The sequence below is a fragment of the Saimiri boliviensis genome, chromosome 2 (assembly GCF_048565385.1).
Source record: "Saimiri boliviensis isolate mSaiBol1 chromosome 2, mSaiBol1.pri, whole genome shotgun sequence".
Taxonomy (NCBI): domain Eukaryota; kingdom Metazoa; phylum Chordata; class Mammalia; order Primates; family Cebidae; genus Saimiri; species Saimiri boliviensis.
The window spans coordinates 215,777,702-215,793,350 of NC_133450.1; the positions used below are offsets into that span (position 1 = coordinate 215,777,702).

At 41.4% G+C, this 15,649-nt stretch overlaps 1 protein-coding gene across 8 annotated transcripts in view; it reads left to right on the forward strand.

Moving 5' to 3' along the window:
• The window catches only part of RABGAP1 (RAB GTPase activating protein 1), a 178,597-nt gene that overhangs the window by 150,504 nt on the left and 12,444 nt on the right, over positions 1-15,649 (forward strand). For all 8 annotated transcript variants that reach the window (XM_074395311.1, XM_074395310.1, XM_074395309.1 and 5 more), the window contains 2 exons: positions 11,411-11,503; positions 11,934-12,044. In XM_074395311.1, coding sequence (XP_074251412.1) covers positions 11,411-11,503; positions 11,934-12,044 — 204 coding nt within the window. The remainder of the gene's footprint in view (positions 1-11,410; positions 11,504-11,933; positions 12,045-15,649) is intronic.

A 15,649-nucleotide genomic window follows, 5' to 3' on the forward strand; every position in this document is an offset into this window, starting at 1 on the left:
AGCTCAAGTATCCATGCCTTCTCAAATAGCAACATCTAAAGCAGCAGCTCCCCCAACCTTTTATGCCCTTATTTCCTTACCTTATCTTATTTTCCCCACTGGAATGGAGGCTCTGTAGCAGAAGAGACAATCTCTTTGCTTTACTGCTGAATCCACAGCACCAAGAACAGGATCTGGCCTATAAATATTGTTTGAGTAAGTGAATGAATAAATACACTGTTGAGTTTCTACCACGTGTTTTACAAAGAAGAGTTAACATGGATTTAGGCAAAGCTTAATAGCTTCCAGCCAGAAGTTTTACCTTTTGGATTTATATTAGCTTGAAACACTTTAATAAGATATGGATCCTCTATTTCTGTATATGGAAAGGTGAGGAAAGTCCAGATACATGGTATCTAATGTCTTTTTTTCCCTTGCCTGTGCCATCGGTGAGTTAAGTCTGACAAGGCTGCCTTCAGTGTGTCTGCACAGCACATACATTTTGTGCTTAGATATGTAATTTTTTCTAGCCCTGGAGAACTTTGCATATTTGGGGTACACTTTGGATGTTCCCTCTATTTGCACATGATTTCAAGTGAGATAGTAGTTTTTCTTGAAATTGGCTTGCAGTCTGAAAAGCCTACAGATTCACCAGAACATGAAAGATGGGATTTTTCTGCCAGAAGGTGAGATATGGTATGTACAGTTTAGTTAGTGATGATTGGTTGTCTTCTGGCAGTTATACTTAATACCAAAAAATACTAATAAGAGAGATACACATAGTAGTTGAACCTGTTATTGACAGAGGTAATTGAGTAGTAACTTGCCAGTTGAAAATTAGGAAAAGTAATTGGCAAGTGCATCATGAGCCTTGCATTCTGTGGCTTGTGTGACGTAGGAGTACACATGATGATCTGTGGCTTGAGCCCATTAGACATCAAAAGAGTGGTTCATGATACGTGGTTCCAAAAGCTTGTTCAGAAACAAGGTTTTGAACTTTTTCGTGTGGAATTTACCGAGGTAACTTTTGCCGTACAACTCACTGAAATTCCTTTCCATAATTTTTTAAATGTTTGTAAATTGTGGCTTGGTTTACTCAGTTGTACAGTTGACCCTTGAACAACATGGTATGAACTGCATGGGTCCACTTTTTCAATAAAAGTGGAGTTTTTTCAATAAAAGTTATACCAAGTATGCCTCCTGTCTCCCTTTATACCTCTACCTCCTCCACTTCTGCCTCTGCTACCTTTGAGACAGAAAAACCAACCCCTCTTCCTCCTCCTCCCCAGCCTACTCATCGTGAAGACAACGAGGATGAAGACCTTTATGATGATCTACTTCCACTTAATGAATAGTAAATATATTTTCTCTTCCTTATGATTTTTCTTAATATTTTTCTCTCGCTTGTTATAAGAATTCAGTATATAATACCTATAACATACAAAATATGTATTAATTGATTTTATGTTATCATTGTGGCTTCTGGTCAGTAGTAAGCCATTAGTAAGTAAATTTTGAGGGAGTCAGAAGTTACACATGGATTTTCAACTGCACAGGGGGTCAGCGCCTCTGATTCATGTTGTTCAAGGGTTAACTATACTTCCTGAATAAGGTGAAAATTGGAAATACTTTGCCTCACATGCCACTCTAGGAAATAGATAGCTACTTTTGTTGTCATTGTTGTGTTTTTTGTTCTTTTGAGAAGGGTCTTTCTCTGTCACTCCGGCTGGAATGCAGTGGCACAATCATGGCTCACTGCAGCCTCGACCTCCCAGATTCAGGCAATCTTCCCATGTCAGCCTCCCAAATAGCTGTGATTACAGGCATACACCACTATTTCCTAGCTAATTTTTTTTTCATTTTGTATAGAGACAAGGTCTCACTGTGTTGCCCAGGCTGGTCTCAAACTCCTGGACTCAAGTGATTGTCCCACCTCTCCCTCCCAAAGTGCTGGGATTACAGGCATGCGCCACTACACCAGCCATTGTTGTAATTTGTATTATGATATTGTTGTAGTTTGTAGTATTGATACAGTTCTTAAAAGCCTCCTATTCCTCATAATACCTGTGAGATACAATAGGGCAAATCAAGAGACTTACCCAAGTTGTACCAACTGTATAGTGACAGCACCCTAGTAGAACGCAGGCTCTGACTCTGTGTTCCCAATGCTTTCCAATCCATTCCACTGCCCTCTAACCATTGCAAAGGTGCAAGAATTAAATTTAGTGTGGCAATATCTGAAATGGCCACAAGATGGTATATAATACCATCTTATGTGTTGCTCAAAAATGTCTGTATTTTTCTCTGTGCCTTTGGGATTTTTTTTTCTTTATAAATCTTTTTCTATCTCTGTCCTTACTTGCCTCTCTGTACTTTTATCTTTTTCCAGGCCTTTTAATTCTCACATTCTCTCTCTTTCTTCTTAAAGTGAGGCTTATTATGGGACTGAAATATTTTACTATTTCTTGAGGAGTTTAGATCCCCTGCTCCTAATCTAAAATTTTAACAGTGTTCCTCAAAATTCATTTAGCTATCCATTGAACTTCTCCCCTTTTATGGATCAGTGACCTGATATAGAAAAATTGTTCCACTTCTGATAGAGGATCTAAAAGGAATTCCATTCTAAATATATTATTCTAGAGGATCATTTATGATCTTGGGAGCTTCACAGCCCTTTCATACAATTGTGCCATGCATAGTCTTTAGAGGGGATTATTGAAAGATCTTTTAAATTTTTGATTTGAGAAATATGAGAGGGAAGCTCTTTCTTTATGTCTGTATAGACATTTTTGAGAACAAGTGAGATATATGAGGCTAGTTTAGAAGAATTAAGAATCATGCTCTAAGAGATGGCCCAATGAGTTTCCTAGATCAAACTTGAAGATCATTTTGCCTTAGAATCCTGCCTGAGGTGAAATGGAGTTGCTGAACCATTGCTTCATTTGTATTTGTCATTTTAAACATAAAGTGAATGTGCCAGACTTCAAACTACTTGTAAGAAAAGATAATAGTACAAAAACCAAATAGCAGTGTCTTCAAATTAATATAATTCTTAACCATTTGCTATTTGGAGAAACAGAAAACTCTTCGGCATTCAGAAGTATTTGCCCTTGGGGGATATTTTTATTCAAGAGCTTAAAAACAACACTGGTTTGAACTTCATTCTCTGTTCAAATCATTTGTGTAGTTAGTATATTTTAGATTTAAGCTCTCTGAGATCAGCAATTTCATCAGTCTTGTTTGTTGATGGATTCACAGAATCTTACACAGTGCTCTCATACAGTGAAATAATCCTCACCGTGAGCATATGAGTTCCTTTTAGGGTTGTGCATACTGAGACTTATAGTGATGTAAACTCCCAAAGGATATAAAGTTAGTAACTAATGGAGTTGGGATTAGATCCCAAGAGTTTCAGACTCTGAAGTCAATTCTTACAGGCATTCTGCTTTACTGTAGATGACGGATTGTATGAATGGGACAGAAGCCATTTGTGTGTTATCCCTGTTTGGTGATGCTAGTAATGGAATGATGGGTAATTTAATCTCTATGTCAGAGTTCAAACTTATTCTCTGTACACTACACAAAGTTCAGTTCCTTATAATTTGACTAGACTGTAGTTTTATTTCTTTGCTTGTTGCTACCTGTTAGAATCAGATTTTATAAAGGAAACTTGTCTTCTGAACAGGTGCTCTCTTCTCTGTAATGAACCTAAATTTTGCCAGTTGTTGCAAGGGTAGCTAGCGGCGGACACTGCCTTCTTATTTTAACAGGCTGATCTCCCTTAGTCCTTACCTGTTTGGGTTCTTTGGTACTAATTGTTTCTTGCATTTTAGAAAAACACTCTAGTGGTAGAACCACTTAGTGATCTTTGAAGGAGTTCAAGTATTAACTGTTTGAAAAAATTAAATTAAAAGGCTCAAATTGAATAGAATGTTTATTTCCATTGGTAAATAGTGTAGGCCTTTGAGACCTTGGCCTTTTTTTTTTTTTTTTTTGAGACGGAGTTTCGCTCTTGTTACCCAGGCTGGAGTGCAATGGCGCGATCTCAGCTCACTGCAACCTCCGCCTCCTGGGTTCAGGCAATTCTCCCGCCTCAGCCTTCTGAGTCGCTGGGATTACAGGCATGCACCACCATGCCCAGCTAATTTTTGTATTTTTAGTAGAGACGGGGTTTCACCGTGTTGACCTGGATAGTCTCAATCTCTTGACCTCGTGATCCACCCGCCTCGGCCTCCCAAAGTGCTGGGACCACAGGCTTGAGCCACCGCGCCCAGCCCGAGACCTTGGCTTTTATCTTGGCTCCACCTCTGTTGTGTGACCCCAGGATAGGTTAACATCACAGGGTTGTAAAAGAGGAATAAGATCATGCTTTTGAGTAGCTGCTGCTTGCATCCCTCAAATACCAGTGTTTTGACCTGCCCTGTTTTGACTTTTCCCCAAGCATCCAGAGTACTTTCTCTAAGTCAGTTCAAGTCAACAAACGCTTGTAGACTTATGTGTTCAGCACTGAGCGGGCCACAGGGATAAATTTAAGAAATAAGGATCACCCCAGACTTGTTTTTGTTTGTTTGTTTTTTTGTTTGTTTGTTTGTTTGTTTTGAGACAGAGTCTTGCTCTGTTGCCCAGCCTGGAGTGCAATGGCACAATCTCAGCTCACTGCAACCTCCACCTCCTGGGTTTAAGTGATTCTGCCTCAGCCTCCCGAGTAGCTGGAACAACAGGCGCATGCCACCACACCTGGCTAATTTTTTGTATTTTTAGTAGAGATGGGGTTCCACCGTGTTAGCCAGGAGGGTCTCCATCTCCAGACCTCTTGATCTGCCACCTTGGCCTCCGAAAGTGCTGGAATTACAGGCATGAGCCACTGCGTCCGGCCAGGCTTGCATTCTTACACTGGCATTGCCGCTTAATACTGGGTCCTTGACTTTGGACAGGTATGATGTGATCTATGTATGATAGGTATCACCTATGATATGATCTATGACATTACATGATGTGATCTAGATAGGTCTTATTTCCTCATCAGTAAAATTAGGGAGATAATCCCTGCTCTATTCATCTCAGAAAGTTGTTTTGAGAAGTAAATTGTAGGTATGTAGGCATCTTGTTATCTTGAAAGTCCTGTGTAAATCTGAGGTTCTGTTTAATCAGTAACTGAAAATCAGTCCCTATCCCAAGCATTAAACAGGAAGATGGGGCTTGTGTCAGATTTTTTCTTTGAGATGGAGTCTCGCTCTGCCTCCCAGGCTGGAGTGCAGTGGCACGATCTCGCCTCACTGCAACCTCCGCCTCCCAGGTTCAAGTGATTCTCTTGCCTCCGCCTCCCAAGTAGCTGGGACTATAGGTGGGTGCAACCACACTCAGTAATTTTTTGTATTTTTTTTTTTTTTTAAGATGGGGTTTCACCACGATGGCCAGGCTGGTCTTGAACTCCTGACCTCAGGTGATTCACCCACCTCGGCCTCCCAAAGTGCTAGGATTACAGGCGTGAGCCATCGCACCCGGCCATTTTTTGTATTTTTAATAGAGACGGGGTTTCACCTTGTTAGCCAGGATGGTCTCGATCTCCTGACTGCGTGATCCACCTGCCTCTGCCTCCCAGAGTGCTGGGATTACAGATGTTAGCCACCGCGCCCGGCCCAGATTTTTTTATTTAGCTTTTTGATCCTACCACACAAAGCAATGAAGACTTTGGAGTCAGGATCTCCTTAACGTATCAGATTCTTTCTTACCCCCAACTATCCACCCAATTCACCCAACAACATGCTTCTCTCTTGCCATGCATAGCTACTAATGTTCAACCTCCCACCTCACTAGACTCCCTATGAATCCAGCACAGCAGGGATTATGACTTTTGCAATACTTTTTAAAGTCAAACTTGGAAATCAGCTGTACTTCCAATGGTAACCTATTTTATGCTTTTCTGTGTTAAATTGATTGCTTAAAATGGCTCTTTGCAGCACATGTTCAGAGGGGTCCCTCTGTTTCCTGATTTAGGACAGGATGCCAAGTAATAACAACAAATAGCAGCTAAAATTTATTGAAAAATACTTCACTGTGTGCTAGGAACTCTTCTGAGGACTTTATGTATATTTTATTTTATTTTTTTGCTCTTCCTAACAGTAGTCCTCGTAAGGACTGTTAGGATTTTTACAGATGAGAAAGTAGAGGCTTAAGATTAGGGAGCTTGCCCTTGGTCACACAGTAAGTCATTGGCAGAGCCAAGACTCCAGCCTTGGTCTGTCCACCTCTTAGTAGGCAAGTTGTACCACCTCACGCCTGCCCAGGTGAGCGGCCACTCTCACTCTTTCTCCATGTGTGCGGCCCTTGATGTCACTGCCTATTCCAGGGGCTGATAAGAGACTGGCTTCCCTAGGGCAAGTGGCATAGATTTTAAGAAGCACATGCATAATCCAGTTCCTGTGACATATGAATGACAAGTGAGTGACCAAAGGAGAGATGTTTTGGACTGAATTTGAGCTTCTGTCAAAATAACAAACTGGCATGTATCAAGTCTGTACCTGCTCTCTATTTTGAAGTTTCTTAACCTGGGACAATGGATAGGCCTCAGGGGGCCCATGAGCCCTCCTAAATGGTAGGTCTGTAGACTGTTGGATTGTGAAGGGAGACAGGAAGTTGGCTTTTGTGCACTCTTTATTGGAGAGGAACCATGGCTCTCTGGAGACTTTCAAAGTATTGCTATTTGTAACAGTGTTAAGAACCCCTTTGCTAATTACAGTGGGGTAAAAGGTTGGTTTTACTTAAATTACAAACCCAGTCAGGATAAGTATTTGTTAGGCTTCTTTTCCCCCAAGAAAGTATATTTAAACAGAACAAGGATTGAATTTCAAATTTAATCTTCTTTGAGGGCAAAAATACCTCTGCGTGTGAAGCTGTGATATCCAAAGCCTGATAGGAATCAGTGAACAGTGGGAATGATTCAGAGCTCTGAGTCTAAATCCATAGCGTCCCTTGCTTCCTGAATTCAATTAAAAGTTACTTGTAAGAGAGAAAATGAATCTTGGACTTCTGAGTCTCTGTTCATTAAGTATTTTCATGCTTACTGTATGAAACGCGTTAGGAATTTCACAATGAATAGGAGTTCCTGCCCTCATGGAGTTTGTATGTTGGCATCTTTATGTATCTTTATATTGCTAATGCCACTGCACATAGTAGTGCTCAACTATTGGTTAAATAAATGTCCCTGTTGCATCTTTATTAAGGTAAAAAGAAAGTCTTTGGATTTGAATTGTTTAACATCCCATTGTTGTGAGTCCCAATTACTTTCCAAGCATTGAGCACTGGAGATAAAATAGTAAGCATAACAGATGTGGCCTGTCTCCTGGTGGGAAGACAATTAAGTAGGAACCTAAGTAATTGTGAGCTTGGATTGGTGCCATAGCGGAATTGACTTTATGCTATGAGAATAGTTACATAACTGAAAGACCTGGCCTGACAGATGAGAGTATGAGGGAAGGCTTTGCTAAAGAAGGGGTGTTAGAACTGTAATCCCAGAAGCGAATAGGAGTGAGCCAGGTATGAAGTTGTTCAGGCAGAAGGAAGATGCTTGCATTGCATATCCACTTTGGTTGCCATTTTCATTCAAAAGAAAAGTCAATGCAGGGGAGAGAGAGTCCTTTTTCAGTAATTTAGCAAGCATTTCTTTTTCTTTTTCTTTCTTTTTTTTTTTTTTTCCTTTTTTGAGATGGAGTCTCGCTCTGTCACCCAGGCTGAAGTGCAGTGGCACAATATCGGCTCACTGCAACCTCCACATCCCGGGTTCAAGCGACGCTCCTGCCTCAGCCTCCTGGGTAGCTGGGACTACAGGTGCCTATAACCACACGCAGCTGATTTTTTGTATCTTTAATAGAGATGGGGTTTTACCATGTTGGCCAGGTTGTTCTCAATCTCCTGACTTCGTGATCCACCCACCTCGGCCTCCCAAAGTGCTGGGACTGCAGGCATAAGCCACCGCGCCTGGCCTTTACCAGGCATTTCTGAATACTCACTATGCATGGACAAGGGACAACAATGAGTGAGAGACAGTTCTGGCCTGCAAAAGACATTGATCGTGTCACAGGCAGACTGAAAGGTGCTGGTCTCTCAGGTATAGCCTCAAAATGAGGCTTATATTGATCCTTCTGCTGCTGGTACCTTCTAGCTAACCATTCAGTTTTCAGGCATCAGTCTTCATCATCTTGGAATTGGTGTCTTAGAGGCAGCCTGAACTAGTTGACTTTGGTATGTAGCCACCCATCCTGCGTAAGTTAGCATCAGCTGTGAACCCATGAGAAGCTATGGTGTTTTTATTGATTTTGTGTTTGTGGTGAGTGTTTAAGGGAGAGAAAGAGACTGAGAACAAATGAGGCTGAAGACTGGGAAAAGACTGAGCTGGTGAAGAAGTCAGGACTCTGTACCAGCAAAGTCTATGAAGATGACAGAGCTTTGTCTATACCTATTCCTGAGAGGTGACCCCTGAGGACTGATTCAGAAGTAAATGAAGACCATCAGCTAGAGAAACAAGGGGAGCTCTTAGAGAAACCCAGGACAATTATCAAAATGACCATTAAACAGCATTTCTGTTTTTCCTAATTATAAAAATAATTCATACTCAATGCAGAAAACTTGGAAGACATGGAAGTAAAAAGAAATACCCATATCCTATCATAAGAATGCAAGATGCAAATGAGTTGTTGGTCTGTGTAAAGGTTCTATTAAAGTGCCATGGGCACCTCATAACCACTGCTCTCTCTTTAATTTACTCAGAATGCAAAAGCATTGGGATGAAGTGTTTTCTGCCCACAAGCCTCATTTATTTTCTGTTCCATTACTATTGATCTGTTAGGATTGTCTGTACACTTACTGATAGCATAGACAATTTACTTAGGTGCTTTCTTTGTGAGTCACTTAGGTGTACAACAAAAGTTTACCCTAGCATTGGCCTTAAACTGCAGAAGATCTCAGCTTAAAGATGTCCCTCTCCAGTTTGTGGCCTCACCCCAGATGTTGAATGAGCATCTTTCTATAGATGTCACCTGGAGCAGAATGCTGTCTTTCTGGCTGCCTAATCTTGGGCAGCAGCCAGACTCCAGGAATAGAGCAGACCTGCAAACAGCCTGACTAGAGGAGGTGTCCACAGTTAGTGGGAGAGGAACACGCTCTCCCACTGAGAGCGTCTGGAGACGCTGACACCAACACGCAGTAAATGTGGGCCTATCCCTTCCCCTTTCTAGATCTTATTTCTTCATCTATAAAATAAGAAAGTTGGAGTGGACTAGATCTGAGAATCGTAGCTACCTGGACCTGGGGATTAATAGGCAGATTTCTGAGTCATGACTTTAGTGCTGATTACTGAAGCTTCAAGAAGGGATGAACATTAGCTTTATACTCATTCTTTATTATTTTTTTTCTGTTTTTTTTTTTTTTTTTTTTTTTTTTTTAGGCAGGGTCTCACTCTGTAACCCAGGTTGGGACACAGTGGTGCAGTCTTTGCTCACTGCATTCTCAACCTCCTGGGCTCAAGGGATCCTCCCACCTCAGCCTCCTGAGTAGCTGGGACTATAGGTGCATGCCACCGTACTTGGCTTATTTTTATATTTTTTTGTACAGACCATCTTGCTGTGTTACCCAGGCTGGTCTCAAACTCCTGGGCTCAAGTGATCCTTCTGCCTTGGCCTCCCAAAGTGCTGAGATTACAGGTTTGAGCCACTGCACCCAGCCATAATCAGTCTTTAAATTACACACCTCTGTTTTTACCACTTTTCTATTCTATCTTATAATTTTTGAACATGTAATTTAAAAAAATACCGTAGGAAAAGGTTAGCTGTTTAGAGGAAGGAAAGATAGTCTCCAGCCTGGGCAACATAGCAAAGCCCCATTCCTACAAAAAAGTAAAAATCAGCCAGATGTGGTGGTGTGTGCCTGTAGTCCCCGCTCCTTGGGAGGCTGTGGTTGGGAGGATCAGCTGACCCTAGCATGTCAAGGCTTCAGTGAACTGAGATAACACCACTGAACTCCAGCTTGGGTGAGAGGGGAAGAAAAAGGCCTCTCTCTCTCTCTCTCAATGTCTCTATCTCTTTCTGTCTCAAAGAGGAAAAGAAGTGGCAATTGCATCTGGAAGGTATGTTGCACTTGGTTATAGTTGAGCTTGAAGAAGGAGACAGAGCCAACAAGTAAAGGGAGGAAACCTGTTAGGTAGAAGGGAAGCCAGGAAAACAAAGGGAGAAAAGATTTTCTAGAAGAAAGCAGAGTGGATTGGTCATGTTAAAGCATGAAAGTCAGGGAGTTTTGGGCCAGGCGCGGTGGCCTATAATTCAGCACTTTGGGAGGCCAAGGCAGGCAGATCACCTGAGGTCGGAAAGTTCGAGCCCAACCAGACCAACATGGGAGAACTCCATCTCTACTAAAAATACAGAATTAGCCATGTGTGGTGCCACATGCCTGTAATACCAGCTACTCCGGAGGCTGAAGCAGGAGAATCACTTGAACAGGGGAAGTGGAAGTTGTGATAAGCCGAGATTGTACCATTGCACTCCACCCTGGGAAACCAGTGAAACTCCATCTCAAAAAAAAAAAAAAAAAAAAGTCCAGGAGATTTGAAGTTTAGTTGGGAGATATAAGACCCACTGGGCAGAGTAAAAAGACACCACTGGTGACCTTCAAGAGGATTGTTTCATAGAGTAGTCAGAGCAAAGGCCTGACTTACAATAAGGAGGGGGAGATACAGACCTGTGGTTTGCAATGGTGGGTAAGAAAAGGCTTGAGAGAAAGAGAACAATAATCTTGATGGGGTGAGAGGGCATCTAAGCAGAGTAGTCAGCAGAGCTGTGTTTTTAAGGGTAGAGATAATTGTTTGAAAGCAGCACAGAGGAGGTAGAGAGAGGAAAGGGGATAGAGAGGTGCTAGGATAGTGAGGACTTTGGATGGAGTACAACTGCCAGGGCTCAAATCCCAGATCTCCCCGTCCCTTTTGTATGACTGGTCAAGTTTCATAACCAGCTTCCTCATACCTCAGTTAACTTGCCTATAAGAGGAGGATGAGAATAGCACACCTTGTATATGTGTTGTGAGGTCACAGATTTAAAGCATTTAGCAGCAGTGCTGGTAGATGCTAAATAAAATGGTGGCTTATTATTATTAGGGACGGATAGGACCCAGAACCTATAGAAGGAGCCATCTATAGGGTGTTCATTCTAATACTGTCAGTTAAAGCCTTAGGAACCAAACATCTCCAGGAGAACTCTGAACGCATTGAAAATTTGGGGTCCTGGGCTTATACCCTACCCTGATGATTTCCCTCCAGAAAAACAGGAAACACCACGTCCATGACTGAGATTGCCCAGGCCACCAGAAGTCTTGGTCTTCATTGCAGGCACTGAAGCACCCACTACTTTCTCATACTTCTTAATTTACCCTGTGATTTATCCTACAGATTAGTCAGAAGAAGTTGAAAAAATATGAGAAGGAATATCACACCATGAGGGAACAGCAGGCCCAGCAAGAAGACCCCATCGAGCGATTCGAGGTTTGTTTGCTTATGCCCTACATGTGATGAGCTCCCAACCTTTCATTTCATGTGATTGTGCCTGTAACTAGCTTTACTGAGTCCTTTTTAAAATTCAGTTCCTCTGTTTGTAGATTCAAGTTTCAGTTTGAGTTTGCAAATTAGCAAGCAGGATCTGTTTTTGCTTCAAACCAGCTGCCTGGTTTGTTATACAGTTCAGTGATTTTTCATCAGTTAGTAAATAGTAGCTGCTTGACAAGGTCACTTGAATCAGTTAAGTATTTCTTTATGGAGCTAGAAAATAAGAAATTGTTGATTTGGAAACACATCAGGTCCAGCCATGTCTCTTACTTCCGTAGGACTTAGAAATTTATTTTGAGGTTTAGCACTGAGAAATGTCATTTCCATCTGATTTTTATGTGTCTGTAACTGGTTTCTTTCGACCCTTCAGCGGGAGAATAGGCGTCTACAAGAAGCTAACATGAGGTTGGAACAGGAAAACGATGACTTAGCCCATGAACTGGTGACCAGCAAGATTGCACTAAGGAAGGACCTGGATAACGTAAGTCCCTTGGGTCTGAAGGGAAAGATGGCACTCAGACACTTGACTTCTCCCCTCAGGGGAAATCCTTAAATTTTAGTGTTTGTTATTCCAGCCACCTGTAAAGTTTCCCTCTTGTGATACAACTTGCTTATCAGTGTCACTTCTCCTCCTTTTTTTCAGAAATTATCTGTTTAACAAAGCCCTCCTTACCACATTCTTTTCTTATTGTGCGTATAATCTTGAGCTCCTTTCCCAAACATTTGATTAAGAGACCTGGTGATTAATTTTTACATTATTATAATTGGCGGGAACATTTAATGATCATAATTTCCTTAACCTCCCCCCTTCAGACAAGAAGAGATTTTGTTACCCTACATATTTGGTGCCTGTTGAAAAAGCATTAGCAGTTGGAATGCAGCTCAGTACCCCAGCAACTTGCAGTTTCATCAGGAGTTTCTGTTGGCAGATGTTTCATTTTTCTTTGCTTCTTCTAATCTCAAATGTTTTGAAATGATGTCTTTCCTGGCAGAAACCTTTTTCTATTTTCTGTACTACAGACTAACCTTGGAAAAAGTGGTATAATCTCTCAGTCTTGATTTAGGTCAGAGGTTGGCAGACATTTTTTGTAAAGGGATGAATAGTAAGTGTTGGAGGCTTTGTGGCCCTACAGTCTCCATTGCTGCTACTTAGCAAAAGCAGCCATAGATGATATGCAAATGAATGAGCATGGCTGTGTTCAATTAAAAACTTTGTTTACAAAAATAGGTAACAGGCTGAATTTGGCCCTTGAACTGTAGTTTGCCAACCCTTTAGATTTCCCTGCCAGGCTCCTAGGATGACCTTTCTGCTCGTTGGTTTCCTAAAGTTCTAGGGATGGGCTCAGGCTGTTGAGGATTTTTACGTGATCTTACATTATATGCACTGAACCCCATAGGGTCCATGAATTTTAGGATGTCCTTGACATCCACCAGGAGCTTATGAAAATTTTGTGTACTCATGCATCTCATTGAAAAGCCTTGCTTTCGTTCAGTTCTTGTAGGTAGAAAGTCAATGGTTTCATTAGATTCTTAAAGTGGTTAACAGGTGAGATAGAGATCACAGTATCTACCAGTTCAGAAAATGTAGAATAGACTTGGGTTCTAATGCCAGCTATTGTACTTTCAGCTCATCTCAGACACCCTGTAAAATGAAGGGTGGTAGAATAATAGCTGTGTTACAGGGTATAGCGAGAATTACATAATTAGATGTATATGAAAGCATCATTAAAAAAATTAGGCACAGGCAGTGTTAGCTCCCTCTGCTTGTAATCTACAAATAACTACATATAATGGGGAAGGCTCCTCTTTCCAGTTTTTGTAGGGAGAATGTTTCAAGGTCATTAGCCCTCAATGACCAGAACCTGAGCTCTCTTGATGGCTTTTTAGCTTACCATAGTCTGCTCATCAGGGTTGAATTTCCTCCCTACAGTGCAAATTCCCAGCATATCCTCTGTTGCTCTTTGTAGAAACACTATATGGATCATTCTCTCCCTGCTCAGGTATTTCTGCCTAGTGAGTGGAGGGAGACAGGTTTACATGGAAGAGCGACTGCTGAAGCAGGGCCAGAGGTGTGCACCTAACATGGTCCTCATAGCAACTGTGGGTCATGCAGAAAGGAAGTAGGAAAGGAAAAGAAAAAACATATATGAGTCCTAAACAGGATCCTTTGTGTCCTACAATGAAATTAAGAGGCACCTTAGGCTAAAATTCGAAGTGGATTTTTAGTTTGAGCTGTTGCATTTTCAACTCTTACAGGACCAATATTAACAGTACACCCACTAGTGAGTCGTAGACTACTTAGGTTCTTAAAACCTGCCCCTAAACAGTATAAACTCTTTTTCAAGTTGTCTTATCCTGACACAGTAGGGAGAGAACTAGGTTTTATTCCTGATACTAAGAGTGCAAAATAATAAAAATTATAATATGAGCCCCCATTTACTGATGATTTGTGGTGCCAGGCACTATGATAAGCATTTTACTAAACTTTCATCTCTCTTACCTTTATCTCAGCCTTGAGAAGACAGTAACATAAGTTCCATTTATGGATGAGAATTTTTTTTTTAATAGCTATAAAACTTGAGACTAAGGTGAAGGCACCCAGGAAGAAGCAGAGCCAGGCCCTTGGCACTAGAATGCCCAGGCTTTTTTTTTTTTTTTTTTTTTTTTTTAGTGCCACCCTGTTTCCACAGTAAATACGGGACAAAGAGCTCTGAATTGATGTCATAACTATATCAAAAACATGAGGATCAGGGATTGTGACATAAGAGCTAACACTTCTTGAGGACTTACCAAGTGCTAGGCACTGTTCTACATGCTTTCTATATATTGTCAAATCCTCAGAGTAGCCCATGTTGTAGAAGGGATGTGATTATGGTCCCTGTTTAACTGAGAAGGAAACTGAAGCAAAAAGAGGTTAAATATCTTATACAAATCAGTTAGTGGCCGAGCCCTCGGATAGTAGCCAAGCCCTCAGATTGAAGGCCTGACACCAGAGCTCACCCTCCTAAGTAGGCAGTGGGGAGAGCCCCTGCTGATGGCTGGGCTCGGGAGCATTACACCAAGGCCCATCCTGCAATCACCCAAAATGCTGCAGAGACACACCTTTCCCACACTCACTTTCCTTTCCCAAGTCAGACTTTTCTCTAGTTTCTTTTGAGTCATCACTGAAAATCAGCTAGATTCTTCCTCACTGAAGGGAGGACTGTGGGGCCCTTTCATTATATTTTTACTTTAGGGACCTGAGTTTTTGAAAGAACTTCATTCCTTTGAACTCTTTCCTTCCTTTGAGCTCTGATGTGAGGCATTAAAATTTGCAGAGCCCTCTTGTATTTTCAGTTGATTATACATCACTTTTGTTACTCATCACCTGTCACTTTTGCTGTTCTTCACACAGCAGCTGTGAAGAAATTCCAAGTCAGCCACTTAATCCCTAGGTGACCCCAATCAAGCTTTCTGTATGAAATGGGAGTAATGACTAGACCTGACACTGGTGCTAAAAAGATGTGAGGGAACCTATGGAAGGTCCCTGCAGAGCTGACAGGACCATGTCCGAGTTCTCTCTAGCAGGATCGCTCCTCTGTGTTAAGACAGACATGAGAGTGAAGGAAACTGGCTGGTGAGCCCACCTGCTGGCAGGATGTGAACTCTGGCTTGGCTGCTTACTAGTTCTGTGATCTTGAGCAGATTGTTGAACTTGCTCCATTGAATTAGTTTGGCCCTTTTATTAAAAATCAGTGGATCCTAAATGTGCAGGTTCACTTCTTAATTCTGGTCTGCTCCATCTATTTGTGTGTCTGTCCTTAAGCCAGTACCACACTGCCTTGATTACTGTAGCTTTATAAAAAAATCTTAAAATGAGTTCATATGAGTTCTTTGACTTTGTTGTTGTTTGTATTTCTATATCAGTGTTAGAATCAGAATATCAATTTCTAGAAATAAAAGCCTCTGGCTTTTGAGTGAGCTTCATGGAATCTGTAAATCAATTTGGAGAGAATTGACATCTGAATAACAATTAAGGCTTTCAATCCAGAACATGTTAAAATTTTCATTTATTGAGGTCTTTTTCAGTTTCTCTCAGCAGCAGTG